This window comes from Garra rufa, chromosome 16 (genome assembly GCF_049309525.1).
Source record: "Garra rufa chromosome 16, GarRuf1.0, whole genome shotgun sequence".
Classification (NCBI taxonomy): Eukaryota; Metazoa; Chordata; class Actinopteri; order Cypriniformes; family Cyprinidae; genus Garra; species Garra rufa.
Genome location: NC_133376.1, coordinates 37,397,740 through 37,421,900, shown reverse-complemented (window position 1 = coordinate 37,421,900; position 24,161 = coordinate 37,397,740). Strand labels below are relative to the sequence as shown.

The 24,161-nt window shown below is 35.1% G+C and overlaps 1 protein-coding gene across 2 annotated transcripts in view; it reads left to right on the top strand.

Annotated features, from left to right (window-relative positions):
- arap3 (ArfGAP with RhoGAP domain, ankyrin repeat and PH domain 3) overlaps window positions 1-24,161 on the top strand; it is a 64,270-nt gene that overhangs the window by 8,917 nt on the left and 31,192 nt on the right. For both annotated transcript variants that reach the window (XM_073820709.1, XM_073820708.1), the window contains exons 2-11: window positions 8,230-9,245; window positions 9,335-9,381; window positions 13,115-13,206; window positions 13,303-13,364; window positions 13,453-13,671; window positions 13,941-14,010; window positions 16,852-16,972; window positions 17,249-17,433; window positions 18,874-18,980; window positions 20,769-20,968. In XM_073820709.1, coding sequence (XP_073676810.1) covers window positions 8,302-9,245; window positions 9,335-9,381; window positions 13,115-13,206; window positions 13,303-13,364; window positions 13,453-13,671; window positions 13,941-14,010; window positions 16,852-16,972; window positions 17,249-17,433; window positions 18,874-18,980; window positions 20,769-20,968 — 2,047 coding nt within the window. In that variant the 5' untranslated portion in view covers window positions 8,230-8,301. The remainder of the gene's footprint in view (window positions 1-8,229; window positions 9,246-9,334; window positions 9,382-13,114; window positions 13,207-13,302; window positions 13,365-13,452; window positions 13,672-13,940; window positions 14,011-16,851; window positions 16,973-17,248; window positions 17,434-18,873; window positions 18,981-20,768; window positions 20,969-24,161) is intronic.

The window sequence follows — 24,161 nt, the reverse complement described above, 5'->3', positions numbered from 1 at the left end:
GGGATTTAAAGTCATAATTCTGACCTTTTCTGACTTTATCTCGCAATTCAGTCTTTTTTTTCCCTCACAATTACGAGTTTATATCTTGCAATTTTGACCTTTTTTCTCACAATTGAGTTTATCTCACAATTCTGACTTTTCTCTTTACAATTGTGAGTTTATATCTTGAAATTCAGACTTTTTTTCTCAGAATTGTGAATTTAAATTTCACAATTCAGACTTTATTCTCAGAATTTGTAGTTATAAAGTCAGAATTGCAAGATCTAAACTCACGATTGCTAGTTATTGGTAATGGTTGAATATTTAGGCTTCTTGTTTTGTGCAAATCCTTAACCCTAATAAATGTAGGCTAGAGTATTAATAGTCATGCAAATAAACAGATGGCGGTTGACTGTGCTGTCTGATGTTGAGTAGCAAATCAGTTGTCTAATGCACTGTGTGCTGTAAAATTTAGAAATTGTGGTTTTGACCTTCTGTGGCTTCCTTTTTCTTTGCAAAATAGTCCCTATGTTAACCACAAAACTATAACTGTAGTGCATGTGGTTGCAAATTGAAACAAGAGCATGGGAGCATGTCATCCAAAAGAAATGTGATGTAAATATGGTAATGCGGCTGTGTTATGTTACGCAAAAATATGTGAATGTAGGTATTACGAAAATTGTATTTACAGTCAGTTTAGTGAAGCAAATCCATAATTACAAAAGGGAAGAAAGAGGAAGAAAGCGAATAGTTTAAGTATTTAAGGTTTTAAGCTGCATTTATTTAATTAAAAATACAAAAAAATCTGTAATAATGTGAAAAAAATATTACAATTTATAATAGCTATTTTCTGATTTAATATATTTTAAGATGTAATTTATTCCTGTGATGCAAAGCTGAGTTTTCAACATCATTATTCCATTCTTCAGTGTCACACGATCCTTCAAAAAGTATTCTAATATGCTGATTCGCTGATTATTTTCTGATTATTACCAATGTTAAAACCCATTGTCCTGTTTAATATTTTTGTGGAAACCATGATACCTTTTTCAGGATTCTTTAATAGAAAATTTAGGACAGCATTTATTTGACGTATACATTTTTGTGGCATCGTGAATGTCTTCACTGCCACCTTTGATCAGTTTTGGAAGGTTATGGAAGCCTGTTTCCGCCACTGAATAAAAAAAGATAATTGGGACTTCTTTTCTCACAATTTTAACTTTATTTCTTACAACTGCCAGTTTACATCTCACAATTCTGACTTTTTTTCTCTGAATTAATTTATATCTTGCAATTCTGACTTTATAATTACTATTCTGAGAAAAAAGTCTGAATTGTGTGTTATAAACTCGCAATTCTGAGAAAAAAAGTCAGAATTATGAGTATATATTTCAGAATTCTGACTTTATAAATTGCAATTGTGAGTTTTATCTCGCAAGTCTGACTGTATAACTCACTTGTTTATATTTTGCAACTCTGACTTTATAACTCACAATTGTGAGTTTATATTTTGCAATTCTTTTTTTTCTCACAATTGAGTTTATATCATGAAATTCAGACTTTTTTTCCTCAGAATTGAGCTTGTCTCGCAATTCAGACTTTTTTCTCAGAATTGTAATTATAAAGTCAGAATTGCAAGATATAACTCAATTGCTAGTTATAAAGTCAGAATTGTGAGATTTAAACTCTTATTTCTGACTTTTATAAGACTTTTGCAAAAAAGACTTTTCTCACAATTGGGTTTATATAAACTTTCTGAGTTTATATCTCGCAATTCAGACTTTTTTCTTCACAATTGCGAGTTTATATCTCGCAATTCAGACTTTTTTCTTCACAATTGCGAGTTTATATCTCGCAATTCAGACTTTTTTCTTCACAATTGCGAGTTTATATCTCGCAATTCAGACTTTTTTTCTCACAATTGCGAGTTTATATCTCGCAATTCAGACTTTTTTCTTCACAATTGCGAGTTTATATCTCGCAATTCAGACTTTTTTCTTCACAATTGCAAGTTTATATCTCGCAATTCAGACTTTTTTCTTCACAATTGCAAGTTTATATCTCGCAATTCAGACTTTTTTTCTCACAATTGCGAGTTTATATCTCGCAATTCAGACTTTTTTCTTCACAATTGCGAGTTTATATCTCGCAATTCAGACTTTTTTCTTCACAATTGCGAGTTTATATCTCGCAATTCAGACTTTTTTCTCAATTGCGAGTTTATATCTCGCAATTCAGACTTTTTTCTCAATTGCGAGTTTATATCTCGCAATTCAGACTTTTCTCAATTGCGAGTTTATATCTCGCAATTCAGACTTTTTTCTTCACAATTGCAAGTTTATATCTCGCAATTCAGACTTTTTTTCTCACAATTGCGAGTTTATATCTCGCAATTCAGACTTTTTTCTTCACAATTGCGAGTTTATATCTCGCAATTCAGACTTTTTTCTTCACAATTGCGAGTTTATATCTCGCAATTCAGACTTTTTTCTCAATTGCGAGTTTATATCTCGCAATTCAGACTTTTTTCTCAATTGCGAGTTTATATCTCGCAATTCAGACTTTTCTCAATTGCGAGTTTATATCTCGCAATTCAGACTTTTTTCTTCACAATTGCGAGGTTATATCTCGCAATTCAGACATTTTTTCTCACAATTGCGAGTTTATATCTCGCAATTCAGACTTTTTTTCTCACAATTGCGAGTTTATATCTCGCAATTCAGACTTTTTTTCTCACAATTGCGAGTTTATATCTCGCAATTCAGACTTTTTTTCTCACAATTGCGAGTTTATATCTCGCAATTCAGACTTTTTTCTTCACAATTGCGAGGTTATATCTCGCAATTCAGACTTTTTTTCTCACAATTGCGAGTTTATATCTCGCAATTCAGACTTTTTTTCTCACAATTGCGAGGTTATATCTCGCAATTCAGACTTTTTTCTTCACAATTGCGAGGTTATATCTCGCAATTCAGCCTTTTTTTCTCACAATTGCGAGTTTATATCTCGCAATTCAGACTTTTTTCTTCACAATTGCGAGTTTATATCTCGCAATTCAGACTTTTTTTCTCACAATTGCGAGTTTATATCTCGCAATTCAGACTTTTTTCTCACAATTGCGAGTTTATATCTCGCAATTCAGACTTTTTTCTCACAATTGCGAGTTTATATCTCGCAATTCAGACTTTTTTTCTCACAATTGCGAGTTTATATCTCGCAATTCAGACTTTTTTTCTCACAATTGCGAGTTTATATCTCGCAATTCAGACTTTTTTCTCACAATTGCGAGTTTATATCTCGCAATTCAGACTTTTTTCTCAATTGCGAGTTTATATCTCGCAATTCAGACTTTTTTCTCACAATTGCGAGTTTATATCTCGCAATTCAGACTTTTTTCTCACAATTGCGAGTTTATATCTCGCAATTCAGACTTTTTTCTCAATTGCGAGTTTATATCTCGCAATTCAGACTTTTTTCTCAATTGCGAGTTTATATCTCGCAATTCAGACTTTTCTCAATTGCGAGTTTATATCTCGCAATTCAGACTTTTTTCTTCACAATTGCGAGGTTATATCTCGCAATTCAGACTTTTTTCTTCACAATTGCGAGGTTATATCTCGCAATTCAGACTTTTTTCTTCACAATTGCGAGGTTATATCTCGCAATTCAGACTTTTTTCTCAATTGCGAGTTTATATCTCGCAATTCAGACTTTTTTCTCAATTGCGAGTTTATATCTCGCAATTCAGACTTTTTTCTCAATTGCGAGTTTATATCTCGCAATTCAGACTTTTTTCTTCACAATTGCGAGGTTATATCTCGCAATTCAGACTTTTTTCTCACAATTGCGAGTTTATATCTCGCAATTCAGACTTTTTTTCTCACAATTGCGAGTTTATATCTCGCAATTCAGACTTTTTTCTCACAATTGCGAGTTTATATCTCGCAATTCAGACTTTTTTCTTCACAATTGCAAGTTTATATCTCGCAATTCAGACTTTTTTTCTCACAATTGCGAGTTTATATCTCGCAATTCAGACTTTTTTTCTCACAATTGCGAGTTTATATCTCGCAATTCAGACTTTTTTTCTCACAATTGCGAGTTTATATCTCGCAATTCAGACTTTTTTCTCACAATTGCGAGTTTATATCTCGCAATTCAGACTTTTTTCTCACAATTGCGAGTTTATCTTGCAATTCTGACTTTTTTCTCTCAATTGTGAGTTTATACCACGCAATTCTGAGAAAAAGTCAGAATTGTAACCTTAATAACAAAGTTGCGAGTTTATATCTCACAATTTTGATAAAAAAGTGAGAATTACAAGTTTGTATAATGCAATTCTGAGGAAAAAAAAGTCAGAATTGCGAGATGTAAACTCCCAATTGCGAGAAAAAAGTCGTAATTACCTTTATTCAGTGGCAGAAACAGGCGTCCATAGTTTGATACATCTTTCCTGGATAAAAGTATGAATTTCTTTCAAAGAAAAAAAATTAAATGGTAGTGTACTGCAAATGAAATACTGGTTCAGAGCCACTTTGTCATTTTCTTGACACAACACACGTTTGCGCAAGAATCAACACATCACTTTGCTGTGAAAAGTGGATGCAAAGAAGAAAAGACCAGTCAAGTAAGAGAGAAAACCAGTTGCAATACAGTCAGCAACTTTTACAATGACATCCTGACTACCAGTAACATTTTGAATTTGAAAGAGATTTTCAAACTTTAATTCAAAATGTTAACATTTACAAAAAGCAAAAACAGGGAGCACACTTGACTGAAATGATCTGTCTACAGAGCAAATCTGAAAGGAATCTGTTGATTAATGGCTTCAGGCTGAATTAATTGCAAACGTTTTGCCACTGCTTGGCTTTACGATGACAGTCTTGCTGAAGGGAGTTTTTACTGCATTGAAGCTAGGGGGAAAAGACAACACCCGGACCCGTTTCTCTCCTTTCCTCAGGTCACACTTTATCAGTCCGCCTCACAAGCTTCCTGCCTCCCCCCTCGCCGTGGGATCCGGTGAATCAGAGTGGCTGAGCCAAAGGTTAGCATCCAGAGTCCAGACAAAGGAAGACGAGGATATGACTCATCAGCCTTTTTTAACAGCCTTCCAACGTCTGCTTTTCTACTCAGACTCAGTGTTGTTGCCTGAAACAGACACTGTTGACATTATCATAGCTTTTTAATACATTTCTGTGTTTTATAATTGCAGCGGAGCAATTGTGATCTCGGCCACAAATAGAAAGCGTACTCGCAATTACCTCCAATTTGAGATGTCCTTGAGAGAGAACACTGTACATCCTTTGTGGGTTTGAGACTTACACCCTGTGACGAGAGTTTATCCAGTCATCGGTCCCAGCTCCGCCCCTTTGGGGGTCATGGAATCTAGAGGCTCTCTGTTCCTGGGTTTGGCCGTATGCCACTCGTAGCCTTGAGATTCCTCTTCGGCCACCGTTCTCAAGTGCCGTCAGTCTTTTGGACACACAGTCAGGAAAGTTTCAGGAATGTTTATAGAAAGCGTTCGCAAAGTTATGCCAAGCTTTGCCCCACCCACGTGGATTTTCTCCCAGGCCCACCCTTGTGGCGTCCTTTTTTTCTTTTTCTTGCCTGGTTCCCTCGTGTGCACCACGTTTTCAACAGCCTTTCCTCAATGAATGAAGGCTTCTAAAAATAGTCCTGAGAAATATGAGCGTATTGTCATTCCTTGCTTTTGCTCCGTGTGTTGCAGCTTATGAGGATTTGCGATACTGTAATATTTCCATTTGTGCCTGCTCTGAATTCTTATTTTTAGATGGTACAAAGATTTGTTTTTGTTCGGTCAATGACTGTTTTGTTCCAATTGGGTGGTTTTAGGAGTCTACGAGCGGGGTCATGGCATCATCTGCAAATGTCAGGGTGAATCAGTCTCGGTCGGATGAAAAATGCCCTCTGTCATAAAAGGCCATTAACCATCCCTGCAACTATCAGCCGTGTTTTTTGTTTGTCAAATTCAGAGTTGGAAATGACTGGTTGTCTCTTCATTTAGGCATAATTTTATAAATTTAAATATATTTTTAATAAAAAAATTTAAAATATTACTATTTATTTTTTAAATGGATTATATATATATATATATATATATATATATATATATTTATATATATATATATATATATATATATATATATATATATTTTTTTTTTTTTTTTTAATTTAAATTAATAAAATTATTTTTACTAAAATTTTTATTTTAAACTGCTAATTGTTTTTTAAAAATGTATTATATAAATATATTTTTATTATGCATTTAAAAAAAATATTTTAATTTAAATACAAAAAATATTGCAATTAATAAAATTAAAATTGTGCCTAAATTCAAAGACATTATTTATGATTTTTTTTTTAATTTTATTTTATTATATTTATGTATATAAACAAGGAGCAAGAATTGAGACAATTTATTGTTGTTTATTATTTTTATTATGTAAAAATCTAGTCTAATCTTTATTCCTTCTCTATCATATTGTATTGCATTTTAACTGCACACATGTACATGTACACACATGTATTTGTGTATAACAAAGAACAGGAACAAAAAGAAAACAGAACACACATAAAAACTTCTGTACCCTACTATAATATTCATAACCACCTCTATTCTTTTCTGTTAGCATCCCACTAACACTGCAATGTTTTAAGAACAATTTGAAAGGTGTAGAAGTGAAATTAAAAAAGTAAAAGTCACAGTGGAATAATAACATCAAGGATCTTTTCTGTAATTCGCATCTTGCCAAAACAGTTTAATTCTTCACGCTTCCATATGGTATGATATAGTGTGCCTTTAATTTTTCGACATCTTAAGCGAGTATAAGGGACATTTTTATTATATTTTTATGCAGTACAGTTGGAGTAATGAAAGTCCACATCAACCATTTATATTGTAGCAATTTCAGATTCAGAATGTTCATTGTTTATGACTGTGTTTTTCTAACATTAGTCTTTATTTGTATAATATAATGTGTTTTACATATTTTTTTATTTGCTGCACTGAGGGTAGATTAAATTTATGGTGCACTAAAAGGATAGTTCACCCAAAAATGAAGCACAAAACATTTTATTTTTTCATCATTTTTGAAGAGTTTTTAATGTTTTTTTTTTTAAAGAAGTCTCTTCTGCTCACCAAGCCTGCGTTTATTTGATCTAAAGTACAGAAAAAACTGTAAAATTAAAATATTTTTTACCATTTAAAATAACTGTTTTCTATTTGAATATATTTTAAAATGTAATTTATTTCAGATAAATATCTTTCGGTTCATCAAAGAATCCTGTTTTAAATGATGATGATAATAATAATAATAATAATAATAATAATAAAATGTTTCTTGAACATCAAATGAGCATATTAGAATGATTTCGGAAAGATCATGTGGCACTGAAGTCTGGAGTAACGATGCTGAAAATTCAGCTTTGCATCACAGGAATAAATTACATTTTAAAATATATTCAAATAGAAAGCAGTTATTTTAAATAGTAAAAATATTTCAAAATTGTACTGTTTTTGCTGCGCTTTGGATCAAATAAATGCAGGCTTGGTGAGCAGAAGAGACTTCTTTAAAAAACATTAAAATCTTACTGTTCAAAAACTTTTGACTGGTAGTGTATATGTGACCCTGGACCACAAAACCAGTCTTAAGTCGCTGGGGTATATTTGTAGCAATAGCCAAAAATACATTGTATGGGTCAAAATTATCGTTTTTTATTTGATGCCAAAAATCATTAGGAAATTAAGTAAAGATCATGTTCCTTGAAGATTTTTTGTAAAATTCCTACTGTAAATATATCAAAATGTTATTTTTGATTAGTAATATGCATTGTTAAGAACTTAATTTGGACAATTTTAAAGGTGATTTTCTCAGTATTTTGATTTTTTGCACCCTTTAGATTCCAGATTTTCAAATAGATGTATCTCGGCCAAACATTGTCCTATCCTAACAAACCATACATCAATAGAAAGCTTATTTATTGAGCTTTCATGTGATGTATACATCTCAGTTATGTAAAATTTAACCTTATGACTGGTTTTGTGGTCCAGGGTCACATATGACATCTGTTGAACACAAAATAAGGTTTTTTGAATAATAATGGTAACCAAACAGTTGACCGTAGGTGTTGACATCCATAGTATGGAAACAAATACTATGGCTACTGTCAACTATTTGATGAATTGTATTGAATGCAAATCTGTAACATTTTCTTTTCTCGTTTCCTCAGATGAAGGACTGGTGTCGACTTCTGCTCTTGGCTGGTTTTGCTGCTGTTTTGCATGCAGCCTAATGAGCACCCATGCACACTATGGCAACAATCGGTCCATGCTCAGATGCAGAGGACCTGTTGGCTTCCATCCACCTCGAGAGGTATCTGGACCACTTCCGTCAGGCAGGCTTTCTACTCGCCCGAGACTTCTGTCATGTGGACAATGTGGCCCTGAACAGGGTGGGAGTCACTGCCACCGGCCACAGGAAGCGTATCCTCAAACTGGTCGAGCACATTCAGCTGATCTGTCAGCATCAAAGGAAAGAGCCCTTGCTGGATCGCTGTAATTCAGAGTCTGCTATTCACGAGGTGACCCCTGTCAAAGCCGAGCCTCATTCTCCTTCAAAACATCCTGGCACCTCCTTAGAAGCTTTACGTAACAGCTCTGCTCCTAATCTTTGTGCACAAGTGAAGCGCTCGTTCTCGGAGCGGAGCGCCAGCGTTGTAAAGCCGGTACCAAAACCAAGAACTGTCTTCCACAAACTAAGAGCAGAAAGGATTTCTTTGCCAACACAACATGAAGCGCAATCTCGACAAAACTGCCAGGACCTGCTTTTAAAAGGTTCATCCCCCAGTACAAACACTGTTGAAACATCTACTGAATCAAAAAAGGACCCCAGTGAACCAGGTTTGAGTAATACCACTTTGGCCCCAGAGACTAGTGATCCGTTACCCCCAGTGCCCCCTAGGTTAAAGCGAGGAATTCCTCCATCCACGTTCAGGAGAATGTCGGACCACGAGCGGCTGAGCACCCCACCCCTCTGTACCCCTCCTGACTCCCCCTCGAGTTATCAGTGCTCTCCCTTTACCAACACACCCGGTTCACCTCCAAGTCCACCCTGCTCAGGGCTAGAGATGGTCTCTAATGAAATCTACTGTGGCACTTTACCAGGCACTCCACGTGTGTTTTGGAGTCGCTCTGTACCTGTTCCCCCTCCACGCCAGGATGTCAGTCCATCCACTGAAAATCATAGGTAACTCTTGGTAAATCTTAGCATTCTGCTGTATTATTTATTTGTTTTGTTTATCTATATGCAACTAACTATAGTTTCTCCTCCAATAGCACTTTAGAAAAGTCCAACTCAGCTGAAACATCTAAAAGAACGTCTGGTAGGTTTATTACCGAAACGTATTTCAAACTTTGTTGTTGAAAATAGTTTATTTTTTCCACCAAATTAGTGTACGTGAATAATGTACAATGAAAGTGAACGAAGCTGTACAATGTATTTGTGTGAAGAGCAGATGAACGTGTATATGTACTGTATTCACTACCTTTTAAAAGTTTGGGGTCAGTATATATTATTTATATTTTGAAATAAGGTATTTATTACATTTTTTTTTTTTTAGCAAGGATGCATTAAATTAATCAACAGTGACGGTAAAGACAGTAAAAAAATGGTAACCACAAATTAACCATGGTTTTACTACACATACCGTAGTTTATCCGTGGTATTTGTAATAAAACTGTGGTTATACAAAAACTGTACTGCCTTAATGGTTTGATGTTTTGTACTGTTTGATTTAAGAAATAAGAAAAAAAGATTCGCAATATGTGTTGAAGTCCCGCTGTGAGTCAAAAGATTCGCAAACCCGCACTGAGGTCCCCATCTGAATCAAATGATTTGCGAACCTGCTCCAAAGCTCTGATCTACATCCAATGATTCGCAAACTCGCTCTGATCTAAATCAAAAGATTCACAAAGCTGTTTCGAAGCTCCGATCTAAATCAAATGATTCACAAACCCGCTGCAATCTTTTTACAGTCTATGGCTCTGACACTCCGATCTGAATCAAATGATTCGCGAACCTGCTTTGAAGCTCCGATCTAAATCAAATGATTTGCGAACTCGCTCTGATCTAAATCAAAAGATTTGTGAAGCCGTTTCGAAGCTCCGATCTAAATCAAATGATTCACAAACCCGCTACAATCTTTTTACAGTCTATGGCTCCGACAGTCCGATCTGAATCAAATGATTCGCGAACCTGCTTTGAAGCTCCAATCTAAATCAAATAATTTGCGAACTCGCTTCAATCTAAATCAAATTATTCGCAAACCCACTTCCAAGACCTGAACTAAATCAAATGATTCGCGAACCCGCTCCGATCTAAATCAAATGATTTGTGAACTTGCTCCGATCTCAATCAGATGATTTGCGTACCCGCTCCGAAGTTTTGAACTAAATCAAATGATTCGCGAACCCGCTCCGATCTAAATCAAATAATTTGCGAACTCGCTTCAATCTAAATCAAATTATTCGCAAACCCACTTCCAAGACCTGAACTAAATCAAATGATTCGCAAACTCGCTCCGATCTAAATCAAATGATTTGTGAACTCGCTCCGATCTCAATCAGATGATTTGCGTACCCGCTCCGAAGTTTTGAACTAAATCAAATGATTCGCGAACCCGCTCCAATTAAAAAAAAATTATTTGTGAACCCGCTTGATCTCAATCAGATGATTTGCGTACCCGCTCCGAAGTTTTGAACTAAATCAAATGATTCGCGAACCCGCTCCGATCTAAATCAAATGATTTGTGAACTCGCTCCGATCTCAATCAGATGATTCGCATACCCGCTCCGAAGTTTTGAACTAAATCAAATGATTCGCGAACCCGCTCCGATCTAAATCAAATTATTTGTGAACCCGCTTGATCTCAATCAGATGATTTGCGTACCCGCTCCGAAGTTTTGAACTAAATCAAATGATTCGCGAACCCGCTCCGATCTAAATCAAATGATTTGTGAACTCGCTCCGATCTCAATCAGATGATTCGCATACCCGCTCCGAAGTTTTGAATTAAATCAAATGATTCGCGAACCCGCTCCAATCTAAATCAAATGATTTGTGAACCCGCTCGATCTCAATCAGATGATTTGCGTACCCGCTCCGAAGTTTTGAATTAAATCAAATGATTCGCGAACCCGCTCCAATCTAAATCAAATGATTTGTGAACCCGCTCGATCTCAATCAGATGATTTGCGTACCCGCTCCGAAGTTTTGAACTAAATCAAATGATTCGCGAACCCGCTCCGATCTAAATCAAATGATTTGTGAACTCGCTCCGATCTCAATCAGATGATTCGCATACCCGCTCCGAAGTTTTGAATTAAATCAAATGATTCGCGAACCCGCTCCAATCTAAATCAAATGATTTGTGAACCCGCTCGATCTCAATCAGATGATTTGCATACCCGCTCCGAAGTTTTGAATTAAATCAAATGATTCGCGAACCCGCTCCAATCTAAATCAAATGATTTGTGAACCCGCTCGATCTCAATCAGATGATTCGCATACCCGCTCCGAAGTTTTGAATTAAATCAAATGATTCGCGAACCCGCTCCGATCTAAATAAAATGATTTGTGAACCCGCTCGATCTCAATCAGATGATTTGCGTACCCGCTCCGAAGTTTTGAACTAAATCAAATGATTCGCAAACCCGCTCCAATCTAAATGAAATAATTTGCGAACTCGCTTCAATCTAAATCAAATTATTCGCAAACCCACTTCCAAGACCTGAACTAAATCATATGATTCGCATACTCGCTCCGATCTAAAACAAATGATTTGTGAACTCGCTCCGATCTCAATCAGATGATTCGCATACCCACTCCGAAGTTTTGAACTAAATCAAATGATTTGCGAACCCGCTCTAATTTGCGATATGCAAAATTCCTAATCTGAATCAAAAGATTTGCGAACCATATTCAGATAGAGACTTCAGATAGAGACTTTGGAGCGTGAATCATTTGATTCGCGAAAAGATTCAAGATCTGAATCAAAATATTCACCCACTCCGAAGTTCCGATCTAAATAAAGATTCGCGAACCATCACAACCACACAATTCGCGAACTCACTCCGAAGTTCCGAGCTGAATCAAAAGATTTACAAATCCGTTCCAAAATCCCGATCTAAATCAAATGATTCGCAATACACGTTTTAAAGTCCCGTTCTGAATCAAACAATTTGAGAGATCTGAAAAGCTCAGTCGAAAATTAAGTGCTCTTTTGATCTGGTTTTTGCTAGTGATTCGCTTGAACTGAATGATCGGAGTCACTCAGTTGAATCAATTTGAGCGGTTCCAGCATAAATGACTCACTCAATTGAATCGCTTCGTGTGTTCGTCCGCTTTTTGCGTCTTCAGCCATATTTATACGGCACTGCCAGTACTACTAATGACTTAGCTCAGTAGTTTTATGACATTAACTGAAATTCGTATGATGTAAAAAGTGTGATGTTTACAAATAAAGTATCCATATTTACATTCCATAGATAACATCCAACACAAATCTACGAACATATTCATGTGAGGTTAAAATTGCAAGCTGCACCTCAAAATGCATGTTAGATAAAAACATTGTGCATTATGATCGAATTTGTAGCTTAATTCACTATATTTTAAATAGTTTGACCACTGCAGTTCAATTGGTGTCAGTTCAATAGGAAACCAGTTGAAAGCATCCAGTCATTTTGATCAGTATTTACTGTAATAAATATTTGAGAAATTGTTGTATCTGACTACTCTATATAGAGTGATAGTCAATGTAAAACGAGCAAATACGAGAAGCAGATGAACACAAAACAGCAAAACAAAGTTAAAAAGTGTAATCCTTATTCTTATTCAACCCCAAACTTTTGAACAATAGTGAAATGCGCTAAAATGTCTCCAATATTGACCTACTGCCTCATTTGTGATTTGAGAGCTATGCTGGATAGGAAGATTTTTTTTTAAACATGTTGGCTTTAGTGTGCTTTATACATTCTGCTGTAATATTGCTAAAGAAGACTTTTAATAACCCATTTTATCTTATGAATTTGTGTTATACTGCTTTTTCTGTTCAGCCGACACAGCATCTACTGAGGACGATGATGAAATGATCAACCCATACTGTGAAACAGTTTTTCACAGCAGGCGACAATATCAGCATTCAGAGGTGAGATACTTCAAGTAAAATGCTCCCTAAAACAAAGTTTTGTCTCACTTAATGTACTCCAAAGGTTGGAATTTATTTATGAATGAATGTTTTTAGGTTGAGAGGACCAAAAGTGAAGAAAAGACTGCAAATAAAGAAGATAAACAAAGAGATCATGGGTAAGTCCAAATGTTTCCATTAGAGTTTAAATCAACAGTTTGATGTCAGATTTTTTTTTTTTCATGTGGTAACTTCCTCTTCTCACAGGCAGCACAATCACTCATGGCTCAAGCGTCTTGATTCTCCCGGCTACTGCACTGTGGGTGAACCGGCCCCGGCCTCTCACTCATTCTCCCTCCCTCATCACCTTGGCTCCAACGACGCGGATGAGGACCACATCATCTCTCCCTACGCCAGCTTCACCTCACTGTCCGAGCGGGTGGCACCCATCCTCAGTGGCTGGCTGGACAAGCTCTCTCCTCAAGGGTACGCACCATCGGGGCTGCTGCTCTCCTCTCATCTCTGCATCTCCTGCACGCTCCTCAATGGCTGTTTCTGCTCCCTGTCTGTCCTCTCCGGACGGTTTGTCATTTCTTCACATGTTGTGTCTCCTGCTGTTTGTTCCTGTCTTCTGCTTTGCATCTTCTAGTGTCTAGATTCATTCTCCTTAAATAATTTCAGACAGCGCAATATTAAATGTCACCTTTGTAGTGTAGTTATTTTTGTCTGATGTCATCTTTGTTCCTCTGTTACAGAAACTATGTGTTCCAGAAACGATATGTGAAGTTTGATGGGAAGAACTTGATGTACTTTGGTAGTGAAAAGGTATGGTTGCATATGAACAAACTCAATGCCATCCTGATGTTTTATGATTGAAGGGGTCATATCAAACATTTATCAGTCATTTCATTTCATATCATTTATTTATTTATTTACTATTCAAATTTGGGTTCAGTAAGAAATGCCCAGCAAAGCTGCATTTTTTTAATAAAAAAATGAGAAAACACTAATTCTGTGGCACATTATTCCAATTTAAAGTAACTGTTTTCTTTTTGATTGTATTTTAAAATTTTTATTTATTCTTGTGATAAAAGCTGAATTTCCCAGTTCCCATCATTACCCCAGTCTTCAGTGTCACATGAATCATGATCCTTCAGAAATCATTCTGATTTGCTGCTATTGTGGAAAAGTCCAAAAGAACAGCATTTATTTAAAATAGAAATCTTTTGTAACTATTTTTTTTATTGCCTCTTTTGATTAATGTAAAAAAACATGGTTAATTACTTGAGGGATTTGTATTTGTGTATTATTTGTTGTGTTTTTATAAGTGCACTGCCTTAATGGTTTGATGTTTTGTTCTGTTGGGTTTACAAAAGAAATCAGAAGAAAAATATTTGCGATACACACTGAAGTCCTGCTGTGGAGGAAAAGATTTGCAAACCCACACAGAAGCCCCCATCTGAAACAAATGATTCTCAATCCACGCTCTGAAGTTACGATCTGAATCAAAAGATTAAAAACCCCGCTTCAAAGTTTCAATCTAATGTCAAATGATTTGTGATATGCAAAATCAAATGATTCATGGTTCCCAACTCAATCAAATGATTCATGAACCCACTCCGAAGTTACGAACTAAATCAAATGATTCATGAACGCACTCCAAAGTTCTGAACTAAATCAAATGATTCACGAACCCACTCTAAAGTTCTGAACTAAATCAAATGATTCATGGTTCCGAACTAAATCAAATGATTCATGAACCCACTCCGAAGTTACGAACTCAATCAAATGATTCATGAACGCACTCCAAAGTTCTGAACTAAATCAAATGATTCACGAACCCACTCCAAAGTTCTGAACTAAATCAAATGATTCATGGTTCCGAACTAAATCAAATGATTCATGAACCCACTCCGAAGTTACGAACTCAATCAAATGATTCATGAACGCACTCCGAAGTTCCGAACTAAATCAAATGGTTCATGAACCCACTCCGAAGTTCCGAACTCAATCAAATGATTCATGAACCCACTCCGAAGTTCCGAACTAAATCAAATGGTTCATGAACACACTCCGAAGTTCCGAACTCAATCAAATGATTCGCAAACACACTCCGAAGTTCCGAACTCAATCAAATGATTCATGAACCCACTCCGAAGTTCCGAACTAAATCAAATGGTTCATGAACCCACTCCGAAGTTCCGAACTAAATCAAATGGTTCATGAACCCACTCCGAAGTTCCGAACTCAATCAAATGATTCATGAACCCACTCCGAAGTTCCGAACTAAATCAAATGGTTCATGAACACACTCCGAAGTTCCGAACTAAATCAAATGGTTCATGAACACACTCCGAAGTTCCGAACTAAATCAAATGGTTCATGAACCCACTCCGAAGTTCCGAACTCAATCAAATGATTCATGAACCCAATCCGAAGTTCCGAACTCAATCAAATGATTCATGAACCCAATCCGAAGTTCCGAACTAAATCAAATGGTTCATGAACACACTCCGAAGTTCCGAACTCAATCAAATGATTCATGAACCCACTCCGAAGTTCTGAACTAAATCAAATGGTTCATGAACCCACTCCGAAGTTCCGAACTAAATCAAATGGTTCATGAACCCACTCCGAAGTTCCGAACTAAATCAAATGGTTCATGAACACACTCCGAAGTTCTGAACTAAAACAAATGATTCATGAACGCACTCCAAAGTTCCAAACTAAATCAAATGATTTGCATAGTTCCAATCTGAATCAAAAGTTTTGTGAACCATATTAAGATTGAGACGCAGAGCGTGAATAAATTAATTTGCGAAATGATTCGCAAAACCCTCTCTGAAGTTCTGATCTGAAATGATCAAATCATTCAAGATTTCCAAAAATCTCTGTTTTGCCCATCACTATACAAGCTTTTTAAAATAATTTAAATGCTTAAAACAATTTAAATGTTTTTTTATTGCCACTTTTGATCAATGTAATACATCTTTATTGAATACAATTAATTTACCTTACTAACCCCAAATTTTCAAATGCCAGTGTTTTTCACCCTCTCTCTGAGCTGCTTTGACATGAATCTCGTCTTTGAATATGTGTAGGCAAATGTATAGTCAAGTGTAATTTTTAACCACCCATACCATACTGTGAACGTTGAATAGTGTTAAACAGGTGAACAGCACTGAATAGATGTTGTTGACAGGTAAAGGCCCTTTCACACCAAACGTGATACGAGGAATCTCAATGAATCGTTGATGAATGGTCTGTTTACTCAAAGAGTGTAACCAATATCCACTGTGCTGAATGAAAAGCAAATTGCAAGCACAATAGATGGTTCTGATTGAAACCAAATTCATGTGTGTTGAACCTTTGAGCACAGCTGGTCTGAGAAATGTTATGTTACACTATTTAATCATTTAAGGTTTGTAGTTTTCAATAAATGGTCTTTTTGGGCTGGGCAGGATGTTTTGTGTTTCTAAAGTTACAGTGCAGTGTGTTTTCATAGTACAATCAGCTGATTCATCATGATATATGACCCCTTTAAACACTTCAACCTGCCTGAGGACCTTCAGAATCCAAACAATTCCTACATTCCTTTGTGTTTTCCTGCTGACGTCACATATGCTGGTACACTGTTATTCCTAACACATGGTCTCTTTCTCCCAGGATGTTTATCCCAAAGGTGTGATTCCCTTAGCTGCCATACAGATGGCCCGTGTAGCCAAAGACAATAAATTTGAGGTTGTCACAAGTCACAGGACATTTGTCTTCCGAGCTGATAATGATGGTAAGCACAGTATTTGTAGCATTTACATTTATGCATTTTATCCAAAGTAACTTTACATTGCATTTAGGTTATATGTTCATGCATACCTTGGGATTTGAAACCTATGACCATCTGTCATGGCAGATAACATAGTAGTGGCATAACCCACCATCTAAGAACAAATGTTATGGCACAACATTACAAAATAATGGGACTAAAATTGAAGCATTTTACTTCTTATTTGAGATTTTACTAGGTCAAACAAATTCTTATGATCTTGTTTTGTGTTTTTCGTAGTTCAGAGGAGCAAATGGTGCAGCACATTGCAGGAGCGGGTCAAAGAACAGCTGGTTTTCGGTCGCCCACGTTTTGGTCCTGGCAGTCATTGCCAAAAAAGCGGCTTCCTGGAGCTGAAAGGAACCAAGTCAAAGATCTACACAGCCATTATAATGGAGCAGATCTGGTTGTACAAGAGTGAGCAGGTGATTGGTTAATCATGTTATAGTTAATCGTGTAAAAGCCATACTAATCTAGATTGAGTACCAATGATTTGCTTTGCCTCTTTCTTCTCTCAATGTGATGCAATTTGTTCATTTTTTTTTTTACTTTTTTTAAGCTATTAAAAGTATTTTATACTTCCTATAGTATACACTACCAGTCAAAAGTTTTTGAGTGGTAAGATGCTTAGTTTTTTTTTAAAGAAGTCTCTTCTGCTTACCAAGCCTGCATTTATTTGATCAAAAATGCAGCAAAAACAGTAAAATTTTATAATATTTAAAATGTAATTTATTCCTGTAATCAAAGCTGAATTTTCAGCATCTTTACTCCAGTCTTCAGTGTCTTTAGAAATCATTCTGATATGCTGATTTTATTTTATTATTACCAATATTTAAAACAGTTGAGTACATTGTTTTTCAGGATTCTTTGATGAATAGAAAGATCCAGATCCAGAAAGATCAGCATTTATCTGAAATAAATAACTTTTGTAACATTATACCATTCAAAAGCTCAGTATTTTTTCTTTTTTTGGAAAGAAATTATAGAAATCAATACTTCTATTTAGCAAGGATGCTTTATATTGATCACAAGTGATGATAAAGACATTTATAATGTTACAAAAGATTTCTATTTCAGATAAATTCTGTTCTTTTGAACTTCCTTTTCATCAAAGTAACCTGAAAAAGTAATTCTTCTCAGCTGTTTTCAACATAATAATAACAATAATAATAATAATAATAATAATAATAATAATAATAATAAATGTTTTTTGAGGAGCAAATCAGAATATTAGGTAACACTTTACAATAAGGTTCATTAGTTAAACATTAGTTAATGTATTAACTAACATGAACTAACCAAGAGCAATACATTTGTTACTGTATTTACTAATCTTTATTAACATTAGTTAACGGAAATACAGTTGTTCATTGTTTGTTCATGTTAGTTCACACTGCATTAACTAATGTTAACAAAATTTTAATAATGTATTAGTAAATGTTAACATTAACATTAACAAAGATTAATAAATGCTGTATAAGTGCAGTTCATTATTAGTTCATGTTAACTAATGTGGTTAACTAATGTTAACTAATGAACCTTATTGTAAAGTGTTACCGAATATTAGAATGATTTCTGAAGGATCTCGTGACTGAAGTAATGATACTAAAAAATTCAGCTTTGAAATCTCAGGAATAAATTACATTTTAAAATATATTCAAATGAAAACAGCTATTTTAAATAGCAAAAATATTTCAAAATTGTACTGTTTTCACTGTACTTTGGGCCAGATAAATGCATGCTTGGTGAGCAGAAGATTTGAAAAACTTTTGACTGGTAGTGTATGTGCAGTTCATTCAATATAGCTTTAAATCAACTACTAATCCTTGGATTGTTGCTAACCTGCTGTGGTATGTGTTCTGCAGTGCTTTAAAAATGGAATTGGAATTACTGTAATTGAGGCCAGAGGTGCTACAATTCGTGACGGGAAGGGCAAGAGCTTTGATCTCATTACTCCTTATAAAACCTTCAGGTAAACAGTTCAAGTCACGCTATGCTTCTGTTAAGTAGCTTGTACGAGTTTAACCTTTTAAGAAATTTCCAACTCTGCAAAAACATTTAATCTGTGATTTGGCAGTTTTCCATTTAAAACATATTTAGAAATTGAGAAAAGAAAAATCAATTGGGGCAATAAGGCATATTCTCTAAAAACAAATCTTATTATCATACACAACTTTAATTCTCAAGTAAATGTTATCAATTGTTTTAAGGATATTAAAATATTTTTACTGGAAAACAAGACAAATATGCTAACAAAAATAAATTGAAAATGTAAAATGTTATATAGTTAAAAATACAGTGCTGTTCAGAGGTTTGGGATCAGTAAGATTCTTAATGTTTTTTTTTAAGTATCATATGCTCATCAAAGTTAAGTTAAAGTAGTATTTTTTCACTAGGGCAGATTTATCAGCATTCTTTGATTGTACAGTGTTTGAAATAGAAATCTTTTGTAACATAAATGTCTTTACTGTCACTTTTGATCAATTTAATGTGTCTTTGCTGAATAAAAGTATTAAAAAAAATTGTACTCAACCTAAATTTTGTAACACATTTACACATAGTTAAAGTCAAAAGTTTTACATACACCTTGCAGAATCTGCAAAATGTCAATTATTTGACCAAAATAGGAGGGATCATACAAAATGCATGTTATTTTTTATTTAGTACTGACCTGAATAAGATATTTCACATAAAAATGACCCTGCTCAAAAGGTTACATACACTTGATTTATAATACTGTGTTGTTACCAGAATGATCCACAGCGGCGTTTTTTTTTCTTTGTTTAATAAATAGTTGTTCATGAGTCCCTTGTTTGTCCTGAACAGTTAAACTGCCCGCTGTTCTTCAGAAAAATCTTTCAGGTCCCACAAATTCTTGCTGTTTCAGCTTTTTCCAACAATGACTGTATGATTTTGAGATACATTTTTCACACTGAGGTCAACTGAGGGACTCATATGCAACTATTACAGAAGGTTCATTTGCTCACTGATGCTTCAGAAGGAAACGTGATGCATTAAGAGCTGGGGGTGAAAACATTTGAACAGAAAGATGTGTAAATTTTTCTTGTTTTTGTATAAATATCATATTTTTTTCATTTAGTACTGCCCTTCAGAAACTACAGAAGATACTTACATGTTTCCTAGAAGATAAAATAAGTTAAATTTAACCTGATTTTCAAATTCAGAAAGTTTTCTTAATGCATTGTGTTTGAACCTTCTGCAATAGTTGGCTATAAGTCCCTCAGTGTGAAAAGATGGATCTCAAAATCATACAGTCATATTTGGAAAGGGTTCAAATACACAAATGCTGCAAAACCAAATAATTTGTGGGACCTCTAAATGACTTTTCTGAAGAACAGCAGGCAGTTTAACTGTTCAGGACAAACAAGGGACTCATGAACAACTATCACTAAACAAAAAAAAAGTTGAACTATTATTTTTTTTGTGGACTCTATGTAAATGTAAAAGTCAGTACTACATAAAAAAAAAATAACATGCATTTTGTACGAACCCTCTTATTTTCGTAAAATAATTCACATTTTGCAGTTTCTGCAAGGTGTATGTAAACTTTTGACCTCAACTATACATACAGTTGTAGATGTTTTTGAAATAAAGTCAGTTTCATTATTTTAATTTAACCTCACACTTAAAACATTGAAATCACACAGAAGTCTGCCCACAAAGTAACCATGCCAGACTAGAGACAATTAATAGGATCCATGATGGCAGAGCATTAAGAGTGTTGTGTGCATCCTTTCAGCTTTACGGCAGAGTCGGATCGAGAAAAGCGGGACTGGATGGAAGCCCTGCAGGAATCTATAGCGGAAACACTATCTGATTACGAAGTGGCAGAAAAGATCTGGTCCAACAGGTCCAACAAGATCTGCGCAGACTGCAAAGCCATCAATCCAGACTGGGCATCCATCAATCTCTGTGTGGTCATCTGCAAGAATTGCGCAGGTGTGTAATGGTAAAATAGACAGTGCTAGTAGAAAATCATTAAAGGTGCATAGAATGCATTGATACAATATAAATATTTTATATTTTAATATATTCAATTAAAAATTATCTACATAGATAGTATATGGCAAAGATTCTCCAGAAACTGTTTTACAGGTCCGTTTACAACCCTAGGATTTGTCCCTAGATTGAAATGGTCTGTTATTACCTTATTTGGAAGGTTCATGAATAATAATGATGTGATGAGCTATGCTCTGATTGGCTGTTTCACAAAGCTGCTCATTTCAATAGCTCGCACATGGATATATATATATATATATATATATTAGGGCTGTCAAATGATTAAAATTTTTAATCAGATTAATCAGACTTTTCAGTGGATTAATCATGATTAATCACTATTTGCAACACCTGAATCCTAACCATTTTTTTTTTCTAAAATGCATACCAAAATATAAATAACAGGATACATAATTTTCACATTTTCATATTATGCCAGGGCCCGCATCGGGCCTGTTTTAGGCTACTCCTTATTTTTTATATTTTAGACATCCATCAATAATGTCGCGCTGGTGGAAACAACACGAGACTTTCGCTTTTACTTTCGATAACGGCTGGGATGGCGCAACTGGAAGAGATCCGCGTTCAATCGCACGCAGTAGGCTAAAACAAATACCGGCAAAAATAAATAATAAATGTGTCGGGGAAAGAGTAAGGACATATCTGAATTATTTATTAATAAAGTGTATTCACTGTGAGTCAATGTGAGTCAATGTCGCAAAGATCCTGCAATTTCATTTTTGGACGCGCCTTGAGAGAGAAATTTATCGTTAAGGATTACATATTAAACAAGTTTTTGTTTTCGATTTGTTTTATTTCGTTAAGTAATAATTTAAAACTTTCTATAGATATGTTTATCATGTCTGTGAGGCATGCATTTAGCTTTATTTTTGTTAAGCACTCCTGTTCAAGAACAAGACGACAGAAAGCGCATCATTTTTGTTTTCTTTATTTTATAAAAACACTGCAACGTTTTTTGGTGTATTACTTTTTCCTTTGTGAGCAAAAATGACGGATAATTTGAAATTGTTTCCACTGAAAAAATGCAATTGATTGAGCTGGTGCCTCGATGACCAGCAAAGCGGCTTCATGTATCTTCCACTCTCCACTCTGTCACTGTGTCAGTCACCGCTCTTTCGAGAATGAACGTAATTGTACGATGTACAGATGTAATTCCCAAAACATAAGAAAAACGAAATTTTCATACAAATTCTGAATGGATTATGGCATGGAAAGTGCAAAGCGCGCTCCCTTTATTATCACTAAAAGCGTCACAAATCTAGTTCATAGAGATCTCACAACGTTCCGTTATAATCAATAAAGCTTTCTAAACTACACAATGAATATTTTATTTACATCGCGTCTACACTTAGTCAGGAGATGAACAACGCTGGATTGTTTGTCAGATCTTCAATTGCTTTGCTTTCGTTTGAGGGTAGGCTATATAGCACCGTCTACCCCAGTAGAACCGGGCCTAAGCTTGGCTAACCACTCCAGTTGCAGAGGGGCTGTCGCAAAGGCTTGTACTTGTTAACTGTACCATCATCATTCTTTTTATATTTGAATCCGTCCATAGGCTCACCTTGCTCCATCTTGCCTCTAGCTCCCCAATCCTGACAAATGATTCGTCACACTGCGCATGCGTGAAATGCGTTAAAAAATTTGACGTAATTAACAACAACAAAATAATTAACGCCGTTAACGCGTTATTTTCGACAGCCCTAATATATATATATATATATATATATATATATATATATATATATATATATATATATATATATATTAGGGATGCACCGAAATGAAAATTCTTGGCCGAAACCGAAAAAGAGGAAACCAAGGCCGAAAACCGAAAGGATTAATGGATGCCAATTATTAGTACCATTGCATTTATGACTATGACTGTGTACTAATCTTACTAAAATCAAGGCATTGCAATTGCATAAATTAATATTAAAGTTTCAAAGAATAATTCAATTATATTAATTTAAACAATTATTATCAATCAAGTATTATATTACTTAAATAACATATACATATATTTTACTGCCTTTGTTTAAATTTTTTAATTGTTTAAATTTTTATAACACATTATCTTGTGGATCCATCAGTTCACATTTACAACTCTACGTGTTTCTCTTCCAGCAGGAGGCGCTGTCAGAATGGTACACAAAGCAGCGCAGCAAATGACTTTGAAACGTGCAGTGCTCAGATTTATTCAATGGATAGCCTTTTGATTTTTTATCGCAATTCTTGTCTTTCAGTCCCCACATTTAAGACCACCTGAAATCATAATTAAGACCTTCTTAACCCCTAATAACACTACAGTCATCAATGGAAATTAAGAGCTTTATTTCAAGAACCGACTTTCAAAAACAAACCTTACATTTCTTACGTTTCTTTGTATTTTTTCCCCACCATGTTCAGGGCACAAGAAAAATATAAGGGGACTAAATTAATATCAGCGTATAATCATCTTTCATTGTCTCTGAGAGAATGCACGTCAGATGTTGAAAGCGCTGTCAGTTTTTACTTTCACTTTAACATATTGCGCAGTTTTCACGTTGCTTGTGTGATATCCATTGGCTCACCGTCATGGTTTAAAACATAAATATTTATAAAAATACAGTATATAAAAAAAGACATCTTTAAAATATTGCGAGGTAACACCAACGTAAAGCCATTGTTTTTCACTCACTGAAAGCAACATCTGTCTCCATCTCCGCTCTCATCACTACACCAATGACTGCAGTCACACCCCCTCTTGAAATTTCTTCATTACATGTTTTGCAAATCGCTATCCGTGGGTCTTTCTGAGATATACTGAAATACGTCCACACCGCAGACCTGTTGCTTCAGACTAGCACGTGCAGGCCGCGGTTTCTGTTTGCGTCAACATACTGTTTCGGCCGTGTAGTTTCGGTGATAAAAATCTTCCGAAAATTTTCGGTGTCCGAATATTCGGTGCATCCCTTATGTATATGTGACCCTAGACCACAAAACCAGTCTTAAGTCGCTGGGGTATATTTGTAGCAATAGCCAAAAATGCATTGGGTTGAAATTTTAGATTTTTTTTTTTATGCCAAAAATCATTAAGAAATTAAGTAAAGTTCAGGTTCCATGAAGATTTTTT